The following is a 21,210-nucleotide window of genomic DNA, read 5'->3' on the forward strand; positions in this document are numbered from 1 at the left end:
TAAACAAATAGGGCATGGAGAATCATGTGAACAATCAAAAGTGAATAGGGAGTTAGAACAAGTACTATGAAATAAAGCCAACTCATCATCAAAATCATCAAGTATTAAATCAATATTATTCTCATTACTATTTGGCTTTGTAAAATCAATTCCTTAAATTCCAACCTCCTTGTCATCTTGAGTTATTTTCAATTCCCTATTCAAATCCTTAGTACGAGCCACGGCCTCTTCAAGCATTTCAATGGGGTCCTCGGCCAAGGGTACCAGAAGTGTAGAACTTTCCTCTAATAGCTCGTAAACCTCTTGGACATCAAGCTCGAGTGGAGGAAATTCCTCAACATTAACTCCTTTGATGCTTTCACCTTTAGGATTTTTAAGAGCATTTACTTTGAATTCAATTTACTCATGCTTTAAATCCTCAAAAATTCTTCCCTTTTTATGAATTGTCCTCAATTTCTTGTAAGTCTTGCATGTTAGCCTCTTTAAGTTAAGCAAGTTTCTCCTTGAAATTAATAGATGGTTTGGCCACATTGCCTTGTTCACCTATAAAAGAAGGTAAACAACCTTTCTCAAGCACATCATGATTAGAAGAAACAAGTGCATATGCACTATCAACAATATCACAAGAAGGAATTAGAATTTCAAGCACACAAGATACATCATCGCTACCATCAACATCCATTTCATTTTCTTTATTCAAGCTAACAGAAGAGTCAACACTTTCAATGATATTTGAATTCAAATCAAAAGAATTATCATGTGAACTCAAAGTATTTTTCTCCCAAGGGTATACTTTTTCACAGTATGATTCATGCTCAAACATCTAAGGTGATTCAACTATAATTTCTTCATCTATGTCATCATCATTTAAATAATTATTCTCATCATTAGATAAAGTCAAATGGGAAGAAGAATCAATTTCAATAGGAATAGGGAAAATTACCTTTTGAAATAAAGGTTGGATTGACTCCTTATCTTTTGGAGATTGAGTGGCTTGAGATGTATTTATGTTCTCAATAGCTTCATGAGCAACTTTTTGTGTATCTTCAACTTGAAACATGTAAGTGCTCTCTTGTGGGGCTTGGGCTACTCTATATGGTTCACAATATCCTTTTAGAATAGGACAATCATAATAGAAGTGGGACGTAGCCTCACAATGCACACAATAAAATTTACCCCTTTGTGCATATAATTTTTCAAGATGCTCAATGTCAATGGGTGGTGTATGCTCAATATGAGTGCTTAGATTGGATTCAAAAGTCATAGGATTGAAAAATTCATAATTGTGACTTGGATGGAAATGATCATAATATGGGGGTGGACGATCAAAATTATATTGTTGAAATTGATTATGGAAATAGGATGTATGATCAATGTTACGTGCCGAAAATGGATAAGAATGCATGTCAAATGAATGATGGAATGAATCATGATCATGAAACAAAGCCATAAAATGCAATGAAATTTATATCCACAAGTAATGATGCAAATTCAAGCTCAAATGATATGTCCTATGCAAGCATATGAGTGGAAATGCAAGCAAAAAAAATCAAGAGAATTTTTTTTATTTTTCTATTAAACTCAAAAACAATCAAAATGAAAAGAAAAAAAAATCAAAAACAATACCAAACAATAGAAAGAGAGTTAGAAATGCTCAATCAAAAAGCTTTGGCAATTCTGAAATTTGCACAGTAGGCTCTCTGGAGACAGTGAAATTGTGAATTTTCTAGAAGCCAATCCACATAAGAAATTTCCCTGAGAATTTTACTAGAAACACAAGAGATATACAGAAAACTTATATAAAAATTTTAGATCAAAAATCCTTCTTAATCATTCCTAGAATTTTTCACAAATTGGTCCACAGGTCTGGAGAAAAAGGATTTCATCCAGAAGACCTTTTAGAGCTTCTAACAAACTTTTAAATAGGAAAATGAAAATATTAAAGAAAATTATAAACACAAGAAACAAATATAATACAATGATAAGAAAAATGAGACTAGAATTAATTCAATTTGGACGTACAAAGAGGGAGATATGCTAACTCAAAGCTGAAATAGGGTTTTGGGAGTCCTCTGTAAAGGCTCCCTAGAACTTGTTAGCTTGTAAAATTTTCATAGGACACTTCCCACATTCAAAATTGACCAAACCAATTTTAAAATGAAGCTAAGATATAAATATTTCAATAAAATAAATTTTAAGTTAAAATTCCCTCAAACTCATTCCCAGTTAATTTTTCAATTTCAGATAGAGACACTAGAAACAAAGTATTTTCAACTCTCCACCAAACCAATGAAAATTGCACTAGTTTTTTTTTCAGAATAGAACAAAAAGAATCAAAACACACAAAAAAACACTAAGAAAATACAAAAAACAAATTTTTATAATTTTTCAAAAATTTTTCTAGAAACACTAAAAATGTAAATTAAGCACTAAACAACCTTAGAATTAAACCTAAACCACTCCTCGCAACGGCGCCAAAATTTTAATAGGGATTGTCATTTGCCTTCAAAATTAAATTAAAGCTAACCTTAATGTAATATAGGGCCAACCCTAGGTTATCTCCTAAGGAATGATTTTAAGTCTAATTTAAAAATTATCTAGTAAAATAAATCACCCAAATTTGAAGGAGTTTAGTTACCTAACTAATTATCTAGTGAATTAAACTAGCAAAGTAAACCTAATTGTGAATGAAATGGACTTCTCTTTTAATGTAGGAACCCTAGGGTGTTGCTAATAGAAGAATCCTAACATCTAATTAATTATGGCAGCTCACACAACTTCTCTTCCTTAGCTGAAAAATGTATTTACTTAAGACAACTATCTCAAGCAACTTAGCTTCACTAATTTAATTCCCTAAGTGCTATTACAAGCCCCTTAGGTAACCTCACTAGCTTAGCTCTAAAATTAACCAAGTGTTTAGCTAAAATTCATTCCCAAAAGCCATTGCCCAAAGCTATACCTAAGTTTAAAACTATGAAAACTCAAGTAACTCATCAAGTATTCACCACACAATTACATGCTAGACTAATACAAGACATTCACTAAATGAAATCACATATTACAATGCAAAATCACTAAGTGGCAAAATTTCCAATAACAAAAGGAAGTGAAATTCAAGTCAACAATCTTGTTTCAACACTAACAATTACAACCAATCATGAAACTAAAATCAAATTGAACTACAATTAACCATAGTCATAGTATTCTAGTGAAATTAAAATAAGATGAAGAAATAATTGAGCTTAGCCAAGTGAAGGATTTAAAACTCCTCTTCCATCAACTCCTCCCTAGGATTCCATGAAAAATTTAGCTAGAAAAATCAAAACCATCTTACTCCTCCAAGAACTAGACATAGCCAAGTAGAGCTCTATGGAAATAGTGGAATCAAGCTTTAAATCTCCTTGCAAGTGGTAGGGATAGGTTTATCCAAGTAAGAAGAATGGAATGGTGGTGGTTTTTTGGAGGTTTGATGGCTGAATGTGGAGTTATGGATGCTGGAAAAATGAAAAAAGTAGAGAGAAGGTGGAGAAAAATAAAGAACAAGATGAACTAGAGAGAGAAATTGTGGAAGATGAATGAGATGAGTGTTAGATCTGATTTTTGAGAGCTGAATGGCGTGCTTATTCTGTTTTGGCATAGCTGAAACTTAATTAAAAAAGGGGAGCTTAGGATCAAACATGTGGTTTGGTCTTATGAAATAGCCTATTGATTTAGTCAAGAGTATAAGAGGATTGGATGAGCAGTGATCATGCATTTTATTATGGTAATAATATTGATATCTGTGGATGAAAAGTATGTTTTACTACTTGTTAATAACTTGGAATGTTAATTGATACTATAGATTATTTAGACTACTGAGATTTTTATCTCACCCCGTGGTTGCTCTTATTTTACAAGTTCTATAGTTGAGGCTGAACAAGGGAAAGAATCAGGTTAGGACTGACAATAGTAGCTAATTTACTGTTGTAATGCTCGATTTTGTTTTAGGCTGTGCACATAAAAGTTAACTATGTGATTTTCATGAGTTGCTAACTAGAATCAATATGTCATTTTGGTAATTGCACTTGTGTTACCTTTTATAACATTGTATTTTAGCCCAAACATTGTGTATGTAGTAAATATATGGTGATTTATGTGAAGAGCTAAAACGCTAGTATAAGTGCAATATAAGTTATGTGTGAGTGGATAACGATAAGTTGGCTTGTGTATGTAGTGATGATGAGGCCAAATAGTAATTAGTTGTGAACTTGTGATATTGGCCTTATTGAGTGAAATTGGGCAAATGAGTAGCCAAATTGAGTTGATGGTATAAATTTTGATATTTGAACACTCGGAAGCCCTATTTTGACTATAAAATCTACCTTTTTCATACAGGTCTCCAAATTTCACATATAGTGTTAGATCATAACAAACTTGTACCATCAACTAGATTATCGAATAAGCTTCACATGAGTGCTTGAATCACTTTAATCGGACATTGGTTGCAAAAATAGCATACTTTTGAAATTTGCCCTAAAAAGCTGTCCAAATTTTACTATTATGATAGTAGCATGTGCGTCGCAACACATTGTACACATGTCACAACACATGACACAGAGGCCAATTCGCCCTCTCTATGCCACATGCCGCAGTGCATGGACTGCATGCCTGGTTTCTAGGCCAAAATGTGTAAAAATAATAATTTTTTTTACCATGTTTCCCAACATTTTGGTTTCGTTTGCTTTCCATGCTTCTTACAGTCTTATAAATCATAAAGTTTGAGTTCAAACATTATTTTTAAAGGGTTTTTGGATCCCAAACATTTTTAATTGTATTTCAAATAATTAATTGATTTAACCCTTCTGTAATTTTAGTAAGCTTAGGAGGGAATGAATGACTCATAATTATTATTGTATATTGTGATTGTCTAATGATTGTGGGTAATATCAAGGTGGATGCAATAGCTTGAACCTCGAAACATCTCTCACCATGATGACATTGTAGCCGATGGCTTGAAGCTCATAGCATCTCTAATCTACCATCATCGATTGCTTTTACGTCCCCTTTCTCTTCCATGATGACAAGGTGGCCCAATTGTTGTGTTGTGTGTGAATCGACGAAGTCTTTAGGGAAGCATGAGAAAACCAAAAGATGAAGAAGATGAAGTGGAAGATATTAGGGTTTGAAAAGGAAGCCAAATCCAGTAAAGTGCTGTAACATGTTTTAAAGGAGATAGGGGAGAGAAAGAGAGAAAGTTGGGAGGAGACAAAGAAAAAGTAAGGAGGAGACAAAGAGAGAGTAGGGAGGAGAGAGAGTATTTTTTATATTATAAAAAATATATAAAAATGGTGGGATCCACTATTAATTATTTTATAATAAAAATATTTAAAAATTTAAATAAGGGACCTATATAATAATAAAATAACGAGAGGGGCACCATGAACCAAATTTCTAATGTTGAGGGATAAAATTAACTTGCAATTGAGTTTAGGATATGTAATGACCTTTCAAATAAAGTTGAAGGATAAAAATAACCCTTAACGCTTGTTTTTTATAGTATGAGTAGTAGGCTATAAAATTTAGATATGGGTAGGCTAGTAGTTATGTAATATTATATAGGGTTAAGAATTATTTTTGCCTCTCAACTTTACCCAAAAAAGTTACTAGGCACCCTCTACTCAACTATGGGTCAATTATGTCTCTCAGTATTAAATATTCTCTCTCTTATCATCTTGGCGTTAAAAACACCTAACATCTATTTGTCATCATTAGGCCCTACCATTTTTAATATTTTTTATTGGATTAGGTGTTATTGTTTCCCTTCAACTTTTACTTGAAGGGTCAATGGTACTCCCAACTCAAATATTTTATAATAAAAAATATTAAAAAATATAGTGTACGGCATACTAACAATGAAAAGATGGTAAGAAAATGAGAGGGTAACAAAAGAGATAATCTTTAATATTAAGAGACATAATTAATTCATAGTTGAATTTAAGGTGCCTAGTGACCCTTTAGGTTAAGTTGTGAGGCAAAATTGACCATTAACCCTGTATTTTGCGTGTGCGTGCGTGCGTGCGCGTGCACTTCCATCATTCTTCGTAATCAAATTTATCACTTTCTTTCTTTCTTTCTCCTTCTCTATTAAGTCATATTATATATATACTCCCTCCATTAAAAAATGTAAGACATTTTTAAGCAAATTTCATCCCTCAATAAAGTAGTTATCTATTTTTCAACTAATCTTATCTTTTCATATTTACTCCTATTAAACACCCTTCAATAAATATAAAGTTATTATCAATAGAGGCACTTTTAAAAAAGGCAATAATTATACCTCGAAAGAGTAAAAATGCCTTATATTTTTTAACATCCGACTCCTCAAAAAATACTTTATATTTTTTATCAGAGGGAGTATATATATATATATATATATTATATAAGTTATTTATTTTAGTATTATTATTACCACTTCTTATCATGCATTTTCTTCTTGTCCATATTTATATGTATATTTATTAATTACATTGTATCATAAAATCCACACCACACCCACCAACCCACACACATTATTTGCATAAAATCAAACTTGTTTGTATTTGGAGCTTAAATACACACATATTTTCTATGAATTTTTGGAAAGGGTTACAATAAGCAAGAAAGGATGGAATAATTAAAGGGTTAAAAGATAATTTAGCTTTTAAATTATAGATCCAAGAATGTCTTAAATTCTAAACTCATTTTTGATGCAATATTTTCCTTTAACTTTTGAAAACAGTATAATATCACTCCTACAACTAACAAAAGTTAAGTTTGATAGTTAATTGTGAAGAAAATGATAAAAAAAAAATCAAAAAAAGTACAGAAAATACCCAAAAATTACAAATAATAATTCAAAAAATTATAGAAAATGATCATGAAAATTTTCTCTGTCTTTCTTTGTCATTTTTTAAGTCATTTTTTGTTATTTTCTAATCGACTAACTATCAATATCAATTTTTGTTAATGATATAGGCAACATTATATCAATTTTAAAAGTTGAAGAAAAATGTATAAAAAATAAGAGTCACAAACATTCCTGAATCTATAATTTTGAAACATGTAATGTTTTTTTTCAAATATAACATTCTTGAACCTATGATTTAACCCAATAATCAAATGTCAAAGTGCACCTATACCCTAACAGATGAATACATTTCCCATTATTTGAAAAGTGTCTTAACTGATCCACTCACAATCAAAGGAAGGCATATTATTACCATATAGTATAACTGTCAAGCCTAAACACAGGTTTGCTTAGGATTTATTGAATATAATAATGTTTATTGGGTGCCCATCATGTTCTAAAAGTTAATAATATAGTCAAAAAGCTTACCAAAAATCGATAGTCAACAATTAATTTGAATATCAATACACAAAATTACTTAGCCATCCTATTGAAACTCTACAATGTTGGATTTAATTGATTAAGCTACGAGAAGACAGTAACGGACCTAGGTAGTAGCTTAGGCATTACCCCTCCACCAAACCCCCCACCCCAAAGCGGAAAATGGGAGAATTTTAATGGAGAATCTGTGGCCAAACTTATTTATATTTAAAGTTTTTAAATTTTTAAAATTTCACTGCATTTTAAAGGTATTAATTTAATATTAAATTTTAAAAAAATAATAAAATTATCCTTCATCTAAAATTAATATCAAGACTATCATACTTTACTTGTTCATTTATATAACAAATGTTGTTAATTATCCTACTTCACTTGTTTATTTTTTTAAAATGAAATCAAGTAAAAGTCTAGTATTGAATAAGTGAAGTAAGGTAATTAATAATAGTTCATAAGTAAATGAATAACATATATTATAGGAATCAATAAGTTGTCTTAAGATGACACTTAAAATGAAAACAAGTTAAGTAGGACAATTAATAACATTTTATAAGTAAATGAATAAATGAAGTAGAACAATTAATAAATGAAGTAGGGAAGTCTTGATATTAATTTAAATGATGAAAAATTTTGTTATTTCTTTTAAAAATTTAATATCAAATTAATACCCCTAAATTGCTGTGAAATTTTAAAAATTTAAGAATTTTGAATGTAAATAAGTTTTATCAAGGGTTCTTTATTGAAATTCCTCCAAATGACCCTCCCCCCAAAAAAAGGAAATGAGAAAATTAGATATAAAAATCATAATTATTGAAATACTACCTTTATTCTAACTATAAATAACTTTTAACAGTAATTCATATATCAATAAAATATTTATTCTTATAAAAATAAATATTTTTCTCTTTTTACCCTTCTTATAATTTATGATAAGTGAGAAAAAAGTTATAAATTCATAAATATAAAAATTTAGGTTCATAAATATGAAGAGTAAAATTGAATTTTTTTTTTTAGATATTAAGTTACTTATATTTTTGAATCAAAATTAGTTGAGAGAAAATGCTTATGTTTTACATTAGATGGAGTATCTTTTCCCTTCAAAAAATTACAATTTCCCCATCTTTGAAAAAAAAAATCATTTGTTTCCTTAAAAAAAATTAACTGGAATCTTATCCATATATTATAATATTAAATTGCAACAGTTTGAAAGTGGAGGAAGTAACAATTTCAAAAATAAATGTTTTACTTCCTTTAGTCCAAAATATAAGCAATTTAGAAAAAATTTATATACTAATAAAGTCCTCATTTCGATAAAAATATATATATTATTTTATTCTTAGTTCTAATTTCCAATGCACTCTTTGATAAATGAGAAATACATTTACACAAGAATTTTTCACACAAAATTAATAAATATAATGGGTAAAATAAAAAAAATTACATGTAGGTTGCTTATATTTTGAACCAAGATTAATTAAAAGAAAATACTTATATTTTGAATTAGAGAGAATAATTGTTTCTCTACTATACAAAAGAGATAAATAAATTCTATTTGATAACAAATAAAAAAATTTAATTGCTATAAAAACTACAAGCCTTGTTATTTAGTGTTTAATTTTAATAAATATTTAACTCTATGTAACTTAATAAATATTTAAAAATAATAAATCCTTAATTTGAGTGAAAATTGTCCCATCTACTTAATAAAACCTTCTTATTTTCATCACATTTTTATTATCTGTATCTCTATTATTTTCGTTACTTCTCTCATTTCTTATTTTTGTCTTTCACTAATTGAATATTAGAGATAAACTCATCGTTTCTAATTTTTATTTTTGCTTCAAATCTTAGCTTGCCTCACTTTTACTTTTAAAAATTTTTACACCATCCAAACAAATTATTTTAAATACATAAATTTTAAATGTGATATATTAAATCTAAAATTTAAATTTAAATTTACCAATTCAAATAATACCTTAATTTTTTCCCCCTTCCAAATGCTAAGAATTAAAGTGCATATGTAAATACTAAGCATAAAAAATACATTATGAAAGCCAGCTATGCCAAACAAATTAACAATGCTCAAATATCAATTAGATAATATAGCATGAGATATCACAATGTTGTGAGGAAAAAAACTATAAATTTTAAAATCATATATGTGCGTGTGTAATGGATTCTAATTTATATAATATTTTGATTATTGAATTAATAACTAATGTAAAATTTACAATTAGTTCAAATCTATATATAATATAAAATATTCACACTTCTTTATAAATTATGAATATTTATTTCAAATTCCTTGTAAAATATTTCCTCAATCTCTATTTAGTATTTAGTTATTCTCATAAGACAAAACACAAAAACTAAGAGGATAAAAAATCCATGCAGAATGCAATAATTATTTTTTATTTTTCAATTTCGGCTTCCATTAATTTAGTACCATAACATTAAATATCTAAGGGCAATTGAAAGGTGGAATGGGAAATCTTATTTTCTTAAAAAGGTATTATAAAAAAATGTCTTTTTATGCCTATAAATTTAAAATATGGCATGTACTTACAAACAAAATCAAGAAAAATAATTAGAGATAGAGGAAGTGGAGTAAATTCTTGTTCAAATTAAATATCATTGAACTATGTCTTGAACTTGTAGTGGTGGCAATTAAAAAGTAAGAAGCAGGATATTTTTAAGTAGAATTTTTTGGACAAAGAAATTTAAAAATATCAGGAAAGTGCTAACATCTTGTGGGAGGATATGACTAAAAAAATAAGGAAGGTTGCAAAAGTAATTTTGGGAGAATCAAAAGGTTTTAGTTCAAAAGATAAGAAGTCTTGGTGATGAAATAATAGTGTATAGGACCAAATCAAACATAAGAAGAACTATTTTAAAGCCATACATTTGTATAACAATGAGAAAAATTGAGAAATGTACTGTATGACTAAGAAGGAAATTAAGAGAGCTGTAAGTGAAGCTCGTTCTAAAGCTTTTAAAAAATTGTATAAGAGCATTGAGACAAAAGAAGGATAATGAAATATTTATAAGATTGTTAAAAGTAGGAAAAGAAAATTAAAAGATTTAGAACAGGTAAGGTGTATAAAGGATGAAGAGGGAAGAATTTTAGTTACAGATGATGAAATTAAAAATAGATGAGAGATTTACTTTTCCAAACTTTTCAATAATAGAAAAAGTTCGTCTAGTAACTTAAAAGATTTAGTAACTCATGAAAAAGAACAAAATTTGTCATTCTATTGAATAATACGTAATAAAGAGGTAAAGAAAGCTCTTAAGAAAATAACAAATGGTATAGCCAACAGACCTAATTATATATCTATTGAAACGTGGAAATGTTTAGATGAAAAAAGGGTGAGATGGTTAACTAAATTATTTAATGTAATTTTATGGTCTAAGAAAATGCCTGACGACTTGAGGAAAAGTACATTAATTCCTATTTATAAAAATAAAAGGAATATTTCAAATTGTACTAATTATAGAGATTAAACTCATGAGCCACACAATGAAATTGTGGGAGAAAGTAATTGAGCATAAGTTGAGATTAGAGACAAGTATTTCTGAGAATTAGTTTGATTTTATGCCAGGTAGATCAACTACAAAGACGATTTATCTACTAAGAGGATTAATGAAAAAGTATTATTGCAAAGATGAAGATTTACACATGGTTTTTATTGATTTGGAAAAAGCTTATGACCGTATACCAAGAGAAATATTTTGAAAAACCTTGAAAAAGAAGGAAGTACGGATTGCTTATATTAAAATTATACAAGATATAAATGAGGGAGTAAAAACTAGTATAAAAACATCTAGTGGTCAAACAAAGGACTTTCGTATAAATATTAGACTATATCAAAGATCATCTTTGAGTCCTTATCTGTTTAACTTGATCCTAAATATTGTGACAGAACATATTCAAGGGAAAATTCTCAAATATATGCTCTTCATGGATGATATAGTTCTTATAACAAAGACAAAAGAAGAAATTAATTGTAAACTTGAATTATAGAGGAGGACATTGGAGTCAAAAGGTTTCCGTCTAAGTAAGAGTAAAACAAAATATTTATATTGTAAATTTGATAAAAGACTAGTCGACAGTAATTTAGAAATAAAATTGAGAGATCAAATTATACCTCAAGTGAAAAAGTTTAGATATTTGGGAGCTATTATTCAAAATGATGGCAAAATCGGTAGGGATATTTCAGATAGTATTTAAGCTGGGTGGTTTAATTGGAGAAAAGCTAAAGGAGTTATTTGTGACCGTAAGGTGCTTAACAAACTTAAAGGAAAGTTTTATTGTAGTGCTATCAAACTGGCTATGTTATATGGTAGTGAATGCTAAGCTCTAACGGGATAGCAAGAGCATAAGTTGGAGTAACAAAGATGAGAATGTTACGATAGATGTGCAAATATATACATAAAGATAAAATTCGAAATGAGCACGTACAAGAAAAAGTGAAGGTAACACTTATTGAGAAAAAAATTGTAGAAAACCATTTGAGATGGTTTGGGCATATATAAAGAAGACCGCCGGAAGCACCAATGAGAAAAGTGAAACATATAACTTTAAGCCCTGTTAAAAGGGATAAAGGAAGATCTAAGAAAACACTTTTAAAAGTTGTTGAATGCAATCTATTAATTAATAATATTTTTAAAAACTTGGTAAATGATAGAGTATAATGACGTCTTATAATCTATATAGCCGCCCCACTTAGTGAGATAAAAGTTTGTTATTGTTGTATTTCTTGAACTTGTAACAAACTGTCTAAATAATTCAGATATTAGATTTTTGGTCAAATTTAAAATAAATACATAGTATTTTCAATTATTTATATATTTAATTTGCATACTTAATGTGCTTATTTTCTAATCAAATTAATAAGTGCGTATTTTTTTTATTCCTGATCCATAATCATCTAAATTTTTTAAGTTAAATTAAATTGATCATTTCAATTTATGTTAAATGTCATTAAATATTTTTTTGGATGAAACATTAAATAAATTTGTATTCAACTTGATCATATTAAAATTAAACTACATGTGTATTATATTTAGTCCAAAATTAGGATGTGCTTCAAAACATACTCCATTATATTAAATAGAATGCGTATTTTATTTAATGCACAATTAGGCATGCTTCAAAACAAAAGAAATTTTCAAATAAGTTAAAGTAGCTACGTTGAATAGCCTAATTACTTTTTGAAATTAGGATTAGGCTTAGAATTAAAACAATTTTTTCTTAAGGACAACAATTATTTTGAAAATCAATTAATCAAATTCGATTTAAATTGGAGTATATAGTTTCAATTAATATGTCAAATACGACAAATTAATGTCAAAATGGAACGTGTCAACACATTAAAAATGTTCCAATAAAGTAAAGTAGCGAAATTAAATAGCCTAATTACTTTTTAATATTAGGTTTAGGTTGAGAATCAAGAATTAATTGTAAACTCTAAACTGTAACCTCTATTACTAACACGTGACTTATAGCCACAAGGTTTTGTAATTCCTTTCCAAAATATATATAGTAAAAAATTATTATGAAAAAATTTACTATCTTCATTTAAAAATATAAAATATTTTTAATTAAATTTTATTCCCAATAAATTAGTTAGTTGTGTTTCAATTAGAATCATTTTTTCAATTTATTCTTATCTAAAAAGGTGTTTCACTTAAAAATAATATAAATTTATTTATTTATTAATAACATTTTTGCAAAAAAAAATACATTAATTATACCTTAAAATACTAAAAATATTTTATATTTTTAATATACAACCTCTCAAAAAATGTCTTATATTTTTTATAGAGGAAGTAATTCATTAAAATTTGTTATAAACTATTCTAATGCTTTAATTAATATATAAAGTTTGGAAATTAATGGAAAAATGGACATCATTGTAAGTTTGCAACCATTGCACTTAAAATTTAATATAAATCTTGTTTGAAAATTAAATCCAAATTTTACAAGAAAAATCAATTTAAGTTTCAAAATGAAAATGATCAAAATGATACCAACAATAGATGAGCCTAATAGAAAGGGTTAGCCTCTCACAACGTAACAAACTAAGGTTCAAATATCCATTGGGAGAGATACCCAATTGTGCCTTAAATAAAATTGTCTCTAATAGAAAAATACCTATAAACAATAAAAAAAAAGAAAAAGATAAGAATGGTTTACAAAAAATCTTTAAAAAATATTTAAAAATGATAGGGATGGTTTAGAGAAATGATTGGGACAATAATAATTAGGTCCCAAAATACTAAATTAATGAGAATGAGGTTTTTAATAAAATTTTTTAACAAAATAAATTTTAAATATTAATTCAAACAGTTACAAATAAAAATTTTCATTGCAGTTATATTTGATATTTAAATACTTATTTACAATTAAAACTTTTGAATTTTTAATTATCTGAATCAATATTTTCAATTCTTTTCAAAAAAATTTGTCAAAAACTTAAATATTATTAATTTATTATTTTAAGACCTGACTGTTATATACTCAAAATAATTTGAGTGACACCAGTTATTCTAAGCTCATTATGCAAAATTCATGGCATTAATATCCATACATATCCCCCTTTTTTTTTTTTTGGTTGGATATCCACACATATCAAATACAAGGTAGATTTCTCATACACGAGACTTATCTATAAAATAAGTTCCATAAATTTGAAAAAAATATAACTAAGTCTTATAAAATTTGAGCGTGATTTTTTTATTTTTTTTGTGAAAAGACCGTCATACTTCCTAAAACTAAAAATAAAAAAATAAAAAAAATATCTTCCTTTGCATTTGCCAAGGCTGGACTTCAAAATGATGGTAATATTAAATTTTAATTTGCATTTACATAATGAACAAAAATCGATTTGATAATCAAGCTTGTTATGTCAGCGCTGAATGGATTAGGGATGATGGCCAAAAACCTACGGGAGTTTGTGAACGGAGTCGGCATTGCTCCTCTGCAGTTTCGCTCCTCTGCACCCAGGAGCAAATCTGGACTGTTTAGATTAATCGGATGGTCCAGATTTAATTTATTTTTTTATTTTTATTTTATATTTATTAAAATAAAATATTTATAAAAATTATAAAAATATATTGTAATAAATTTTATCACTGAACAGTCTAAATTTATATTATAAAAATAAAAATTTATAAAATAATTTAATGAATTTGTTTATTGTCAGTTTGAACGGTATTAATTTAATTTAAATATTTTAATTTAATTTTTAAAATTTTATAAATTGACTTATTTTGTTTATAAAAATTTAGACTGTTCAGATTAGTGATCAAATTTATTACAATATAATTTTTTTTATAATTTTTATAAATATTTTATTTTAATAAATATAAAATAAAAATAAAAAGAATTAAATAAGGATCATCCAGATTAATCTAGACAGTCAGATTAACTGTTGGGTACAGAGGAGCGAAATCGCGGAGGAGTCCTTTGCGAACACCGTGGAGAGCAACGCTGGCTTTGTGGACTTCGTGACGTGTGACCCGCCGACCTTTGCCAAGAATTGCAACCTCAGTGACATCTACAGCAGTGTGATTGCGACATCTGCGACATCGTCGGCTTCGCCAGCCCCTAGGACTTCGTCAACTTCGCTGTGCAGTCTCGCTCCTTCAACACGGAAGTCGTCGGCTTTGTCTTTCAGTCGGCACTTCACCATTTTCAGGGAGGATGCAGGTCGGAGGCTTGGATTGGGGTCAGAATTGCAGATGATTTCATGGATGTTGAAGCGTTCATTCTTCTGGGGGTTTCTGGATGGCGATGCTTGGGTTTCTCTACTTCGGAAATTTTTGGGTCTTTTTTATTTTTGCTTTAGTGGTAGGGGTATAAAAATCTTTTCACTCAAATTAAAAATTTAATCATATTCAAGTTTTAAAAGACTTAACTATATTTTTTTAAAATTTGCGGATGTTCCATGCGCAAGATTTATGTGTAATTTCTAGTTTTTAATCTAAAATCAATGTCTCATGGCATGCATATCCTGCAATTGATGTCAAAATATCCATGTACCTCAAAAATAAAAATAGATCTCATTTAGGGCTCGTTTAGTTTTCCTACATTTTATATTCAGAAAGTAAATTTTACTCTGAGGATGCTAGAAGTTGTTTGAGTAAAATATTTTATAAAAAAAATATTCTGAAAGCACATCTAAATAATAGTTGAAAATGAATTTGAAAAACGTAGCTATTTGAAACTTTTTAAAAAGTATTTTGAAAAATAAGATATTATTTAACGATACTACCTCAAGTTTAATCTTTTATTCTTTTATTTAAAAAATAATTAATTTATTAAAAATATAATTATCATTTCAATAATAATAATTACGTGTCAAGTTTTTAGCATTATAAATTGAATAATTACTCATGTTAATTTTTAACATTAATGTATAATAAAAATTATAAATCTTTTTACATTTTCTAAAATTACAAATAAAAATATAAATAACTAGAGATCAAGTTTTTAGCATCATAGATCAAATTTTATGTTATTTTAAATATTTATCACATTTCTTAAATATTTTAAATATATTATATTTGTATAATAAAAATTACAAATCATCATAAGTCAATATCTTTCTTGATAATTTACATTCAAAAGTACATTTCACTATCATAACACAAATAAATTTCAATGTACCAAATTGACTTTTGAAAAAAATGTATCCAAATATAAATTTTGTTACAATAATTGATTTTCACTAAATTGACTTTTATCAAATGGACTTTCATTAAATAAACTTTTGACAAACTAAAGACCAAATACACACTTCTATTTAGAGCTATGAATATAGGCAAACCCAAGTCATATGAGTTGACTTAGATTTAACCCATTTTAATATCAGTTGAAAAAAATCTCAACACAACTTAACCATTAAGAGTTGACAGGTTAAATGGGCGAACCTACCAACCAATTTATTCTTTTATAAATTTTAAAAAATGCACCTAAATTATGAGTCCCAATATAATATTTTTTTCATAATTTATTCTAAATACACTAATTCATAATATTTGTATAAAATATATGAATTGAGCCAGTTAAGTGTCTCATATTGTTTATACCCCTCTTTAGTGACAAAATTTCACTTTCTTCCTTTTTTTATTTTAAAAAAAATAATATGAGTTAAACTAGCCAACTTTAACATATCAGGATCAACCCATATGCTTCATGAGTTGCATAGTTCAAGTTAGAAAAAATCTTTTTTATTTAGATCATATTTTTTTTCAACCCAACTTAACCTTTATAACCAATTATTCGAGCCACTTCATGTAACCCGACCCATATTCTCAACCCCTAATTCTATCATGTTTATGATAATTTATAAATTCTTTGCAAGCAAAACAAGTCTAGTGTTGGTTAATTTAGGACAATGAAATTTTTAGTCTCTTAAATGTGCCTTGGTTATGGATTTGATCCTTTAAATTTAATTTTTATTAGTTTGATCCTTATATTTTTTTTAAATTATCATATGATGAGTCCTTTAAATTTTAAAACATAAATTAACTCTTAAAATAATATAAATTGTAAAATATATTGATGATTTGGCATGTATATATAGATAAATGAGAATAAATTAGCCCTCAAATTAGTTTAATTTTTATTAGGAGTGTTCAACTTGGATCCATCCCAATTGGCCCGGTATCGTCTCAATCATATCGGAAAGAGTCTTGTCCTAATCTGAAAATAATTGGGATGGGATAAGAAAGGGGTTTGAGATGGGACGGGACACGGGGATTACTATGGAGATGTCCCATCCCATCCCGAATATTATATATATTATTTTTTATTTTAAATATATTAATTATATTAATATAATTTATACTTATATTTATTATATCAATTATAATTTCACTACTTGCAATTCTTATTTACAACTAAATTTTTTTTATATTGATAATTTTAATGATATAGAGTAAACATGACAATATCTTTCTTTATAATATATTAATTATATTAATATAATTTATTCTTATACCTATCTATTTAATAACTTTTATTTATAACATATTTCTTGCTTTATTTTTAAAAGAATAATTAGTTTAGTATATCTCCACTAAAGTAAAAGAACAATAATTTAATGTTGTGCTTGACTTGCCTGTTATTGCTACTCTTATAGCATAAAGATAACTTGTATTTGCTATTATAATATGTAGTTGTAATTAATATAATTTAATAATTGACTTTAAATTGTTGTGATTTATATACTTGTATTGTTTTGATTTTAAACTTAATAAATTATATAATTTAAAATTTTAATAAACGTTATTATCCAAATCTTTCTCTGATATTATCTCATTCATTGAGATGATGGGATGTTTCGATTTTGTCCCAATCTCGTCTCGACTCCTAACGAGACGGGATGAGTTTCGGGATGGAATGTAACATAGGACCAAAATTTAGTTTCGATCTTTTTTTTTTGCATGGGATGTCGGATGGGGTGTCCCAGTTATGTCCTATCTCGTGGACACCCCTAATTTTTATCAATATAATCTCTCATAATGTGTTTTATTCTCTTATTTTTTACAATGTCAAAATCTATTTTCTTTTACCTAAATAATTACACTCATTTTTATTAATTTATAGGAAAAATGATATTTAAGTCCCAGAATATTAAATTAATAACAGCTAAGTCTTCAATAAATTTTTTAAAAAAATAAATTGAAAATATTAATTCAAATAATTATAAATTCAAAAGTTTCAATTATAAATAAGTATTTAAGTATCAAATGTAACTCATAAATTGTAATAAGAATTTCTGTTTATAATTGTTTGAATTGATATTTATAATTTAATTTCAAGAAAATTTTATTAAGGACCTACCTATCATTAATTTAATTTTTTTGGGACCTAACCATTATTCTCCCTTAATCTATATAACTTCCACCAATATTTTATCATCCAATTCAGTAAATTTGAACAATGTAACCTTTTTTTAAAACAATAAAGATTAAATTAATAATTGAAATAAATTTAAGAAACTAAATTAATAAAAATTAAACTTAAAGATTTAAATTAATAATTGAAATAAGCTTAAGGAGCTAAAAGTTGTATTATCTCATGTTTTTTAATGAGAAAAAGTTTAGGTGATAGATTGCATTCTAACAACGCTCTCACATTAATAAAGGGATCTAAAAAAAAGTTTAGGTGATAGATTGCATTCTAACAACGCTCTCACATTAATAAAGGGATCCAAACCCACAAGGTATGATTCAAATCCTTATCAATCCAATTAATTTTTTGGGTAATGTTGGTAAATGTTTTTATGTTGAAAAAGAAACCAAAATAAGTCTTATTATTGGAATTTTTGTTTAAAAAATTTTAAAAATTAACAGAAATTATTTTCATTACGACTCTAAAATATTTTAACTAGAATTGGCCCAAGGTTACTCACGTGCTCCGCCCACAATCGAATAGGAGTAATTAATTTGGGTGTCAATACTCAATGTATTTAAATTTACATGCTTAATGTATATTTTCTAATCAAATTAAGATGTGTTTTTTAATTCCTAATGAAATGGTGAGTTTCTAGGTTCTTTTACCACATTTTCTCCACATACAAGCGTTTAGAAATAAAAGAAATATGAAAATAAAGATGGAAAAAAATAAAAAAATTTGCATTATGGAAAAAAATAAAAAAATTTGCATTGTGAAACAATTGTAATACTTTTGGATTGATTGAAATTTTAGTTGTTGAAGTGATTGGAGAGATTTTGTGCGTGTGGTGGCTTTCTTCTTTTATAGGCATAAGGCAACAATTTTGTTATAACTTCATGCACGACTTTCTTAAGACCATTATTTGTAGTTTTCACCAATCCACTATTGCTTTTTTTGAAAAGGTGGGTTGCTAACCTATTTAAGAAGATCTATGTGGACTTGGACTAAATTCTTTAGGTTTGGGTCCTATTTTAAATTTTTAGCGTCATTAAATAAATTTTTATTCAACTTAATTATATTAAACTGAATGTGTATTTTATTTAATCCAAAATTGGGCGTGCTTCAAAACAAAAGAAATTTTCAAATAAATTAAAGTAGCTTCGTTAAATAGCCTAATTACTTTTTGAAATTAGGATTAGGCTTAGAATTAAAAACAAAATTGTCATCTGCACACTTTATTATTTACATGTGACGTATGCCATAAGTTATTGTATTGTTTTTCCTAAGGACAACAATTGTTTTGAAAATCAGTTAATCAAATTCGATTTAAATTGGAATATAAAGTTTCCATTAATATGTCACTTTCGACAAATTAATGTCAAAATGAAACGTGTCAACATATTAAAAAAATTCAAATAAATTAACGTAGCTAAATTAAGTAGCCTAATTACCTTTTGATACTAGGTTTAGATTGAAAATTAAATGAATTGTAAACTCTAAATGTACAGTGTACACTCTATTGAAAATTAAGCATGGTCTACAAAATTCTTTAAAAAAACTATTTAAAAATGATAAGGATGGTTTAGAAAAATCATTGGGAAAATAGCAATTAAAGGCTTCTATATGAAATTTATATTAATCAAGGATTAATTGTTGTTAAAACTCAAACGGATACTTATTTATTTAGATTATTCTTTTATTAACAAATATTCATTTTAGTTTTAATAACAATTAATTTTAAATTAATAATAGTTCATTCGGGCTTATTTTCTATTAGAGTTTTGACAATAATTTATCCTTGATTGATATAAATTTTACATAGAGATCTTGCTATTTTTTTCAAAATAATTTTAGTGACACTGGTTATTTTGTTACGCAAAATTCATTTTGGTTATCCATGCATATAAAAAAAAAAAGGTAGATTTAATCTCAAATCAGTGTCTAAGAGCATTCATATCCTTCAGTAGATATCAAAACATCCATCTAGTTCAAAATAAAATAAAAAAGACCTCATTTATTATGTCATTTTTATAAGACAACACTACTACAAAACTATAAATATAGGATGACTCATATAGGAGTGTTGTAAGAAAAACCATCCTATATGAGGAGGCTCTAAAAAAGGTGAGATAAATTGAGAAAATATGTAAGACGGTTGCTTAATAAACCGTCTTATATAATAATTATATAATTGTAACCATAACCATCCCATATGACTTTAAAAGTTTTAGATTTGAGTGAAATCTAGAATCTCACATAGAACAGTTGTTAAACAACCATTCTATATTTTACTTTAATATAGGATCATTTTATAACTGTCCTAAAGATCTTTTGCAATAGAGGATAGTTGTCAACGTTCCTCTATAATTATATTGTTATGATGTAATTTAAATCCTTTGTAAGTAAAACAAGTCTAGCACGGGTTAATGGTTTCTTTTTTTTTTTTTTTTTTAGGTGACATACAACCCATCAATAAGGTCTTAACATCAAAGACATAATTTGAGTCGGCAATTTTACAGTGCATGAGCAAAATTCTCATCAATTGAACTAACTTTTATTAGTAATGTTAGTTAACGTTTTTAAAATGAAGAGGAAACCAAATTAGTTTTAACATCTTATTATTTATTTAAAAGAAAAACCTTTCTATTTGTTATTTTCATAAATACATTTGATATTTTCTTATTATTGGAATTTTTATTTTAAAATAAATTTAAAAAATTAACAGAAATTATTTTCATAGCGACTCTAAAATATTTTAACTAGTATTGGCACCAGCTCACTCGCTCGGCCCAGAATCGAATATGAGTAATTAATTAGGGTGTCAATACTGGTTAAAATGTTTTAACCAGCATTGACACCACAAAAGTCTACTTTAGTATGATTAATGGTGAATTTTGATAAGGAAGACAATTTTAAAAACGATAGAAATATTTCGTCA

The 21,210-nt window shown here is 27.1% G+C and overlaps 1 protein-coding gene across 1 annotated transcript in view; it reads left to right on the plus strand.

Moving 5' to 3' along the window:
* Positions 1-21,210, plus strand: part of LOC129308942 (zinc finger BED domain-containing protein RICESLEEPER 2-like) — an 83,573-nt gene that overhangs the window by 54,692 nt on the left and 7,671 nt on the right. The window contains exon 6 of the mRNA XM_054950301.1: positions 14,810-15,169. Within this exon, the coding sequence (XP_054806276.1) occupies positions 14,810-15,169 (360 nt within the window). The remainder of the gene's footprint in view (positions 1-14,809; positions 15,170-21,210) is intronic.

This window comes from Prosopis cineraria, unplaced genomic scaffold (genome assembly GCF_029017545.1).
Source record: "Prosopis cineraria cultivar Desert tree isolate PC_DT_omini unplaced genomic scaffold, ASM2901754v1 PC4, whole genome shotgun sequence".
NCBI lineage: Eukaryota > Viridiplantae > Streptophyta > Magnoliopsida > Fabales > Fabaceae > Prosopis > Prosopis cineraria.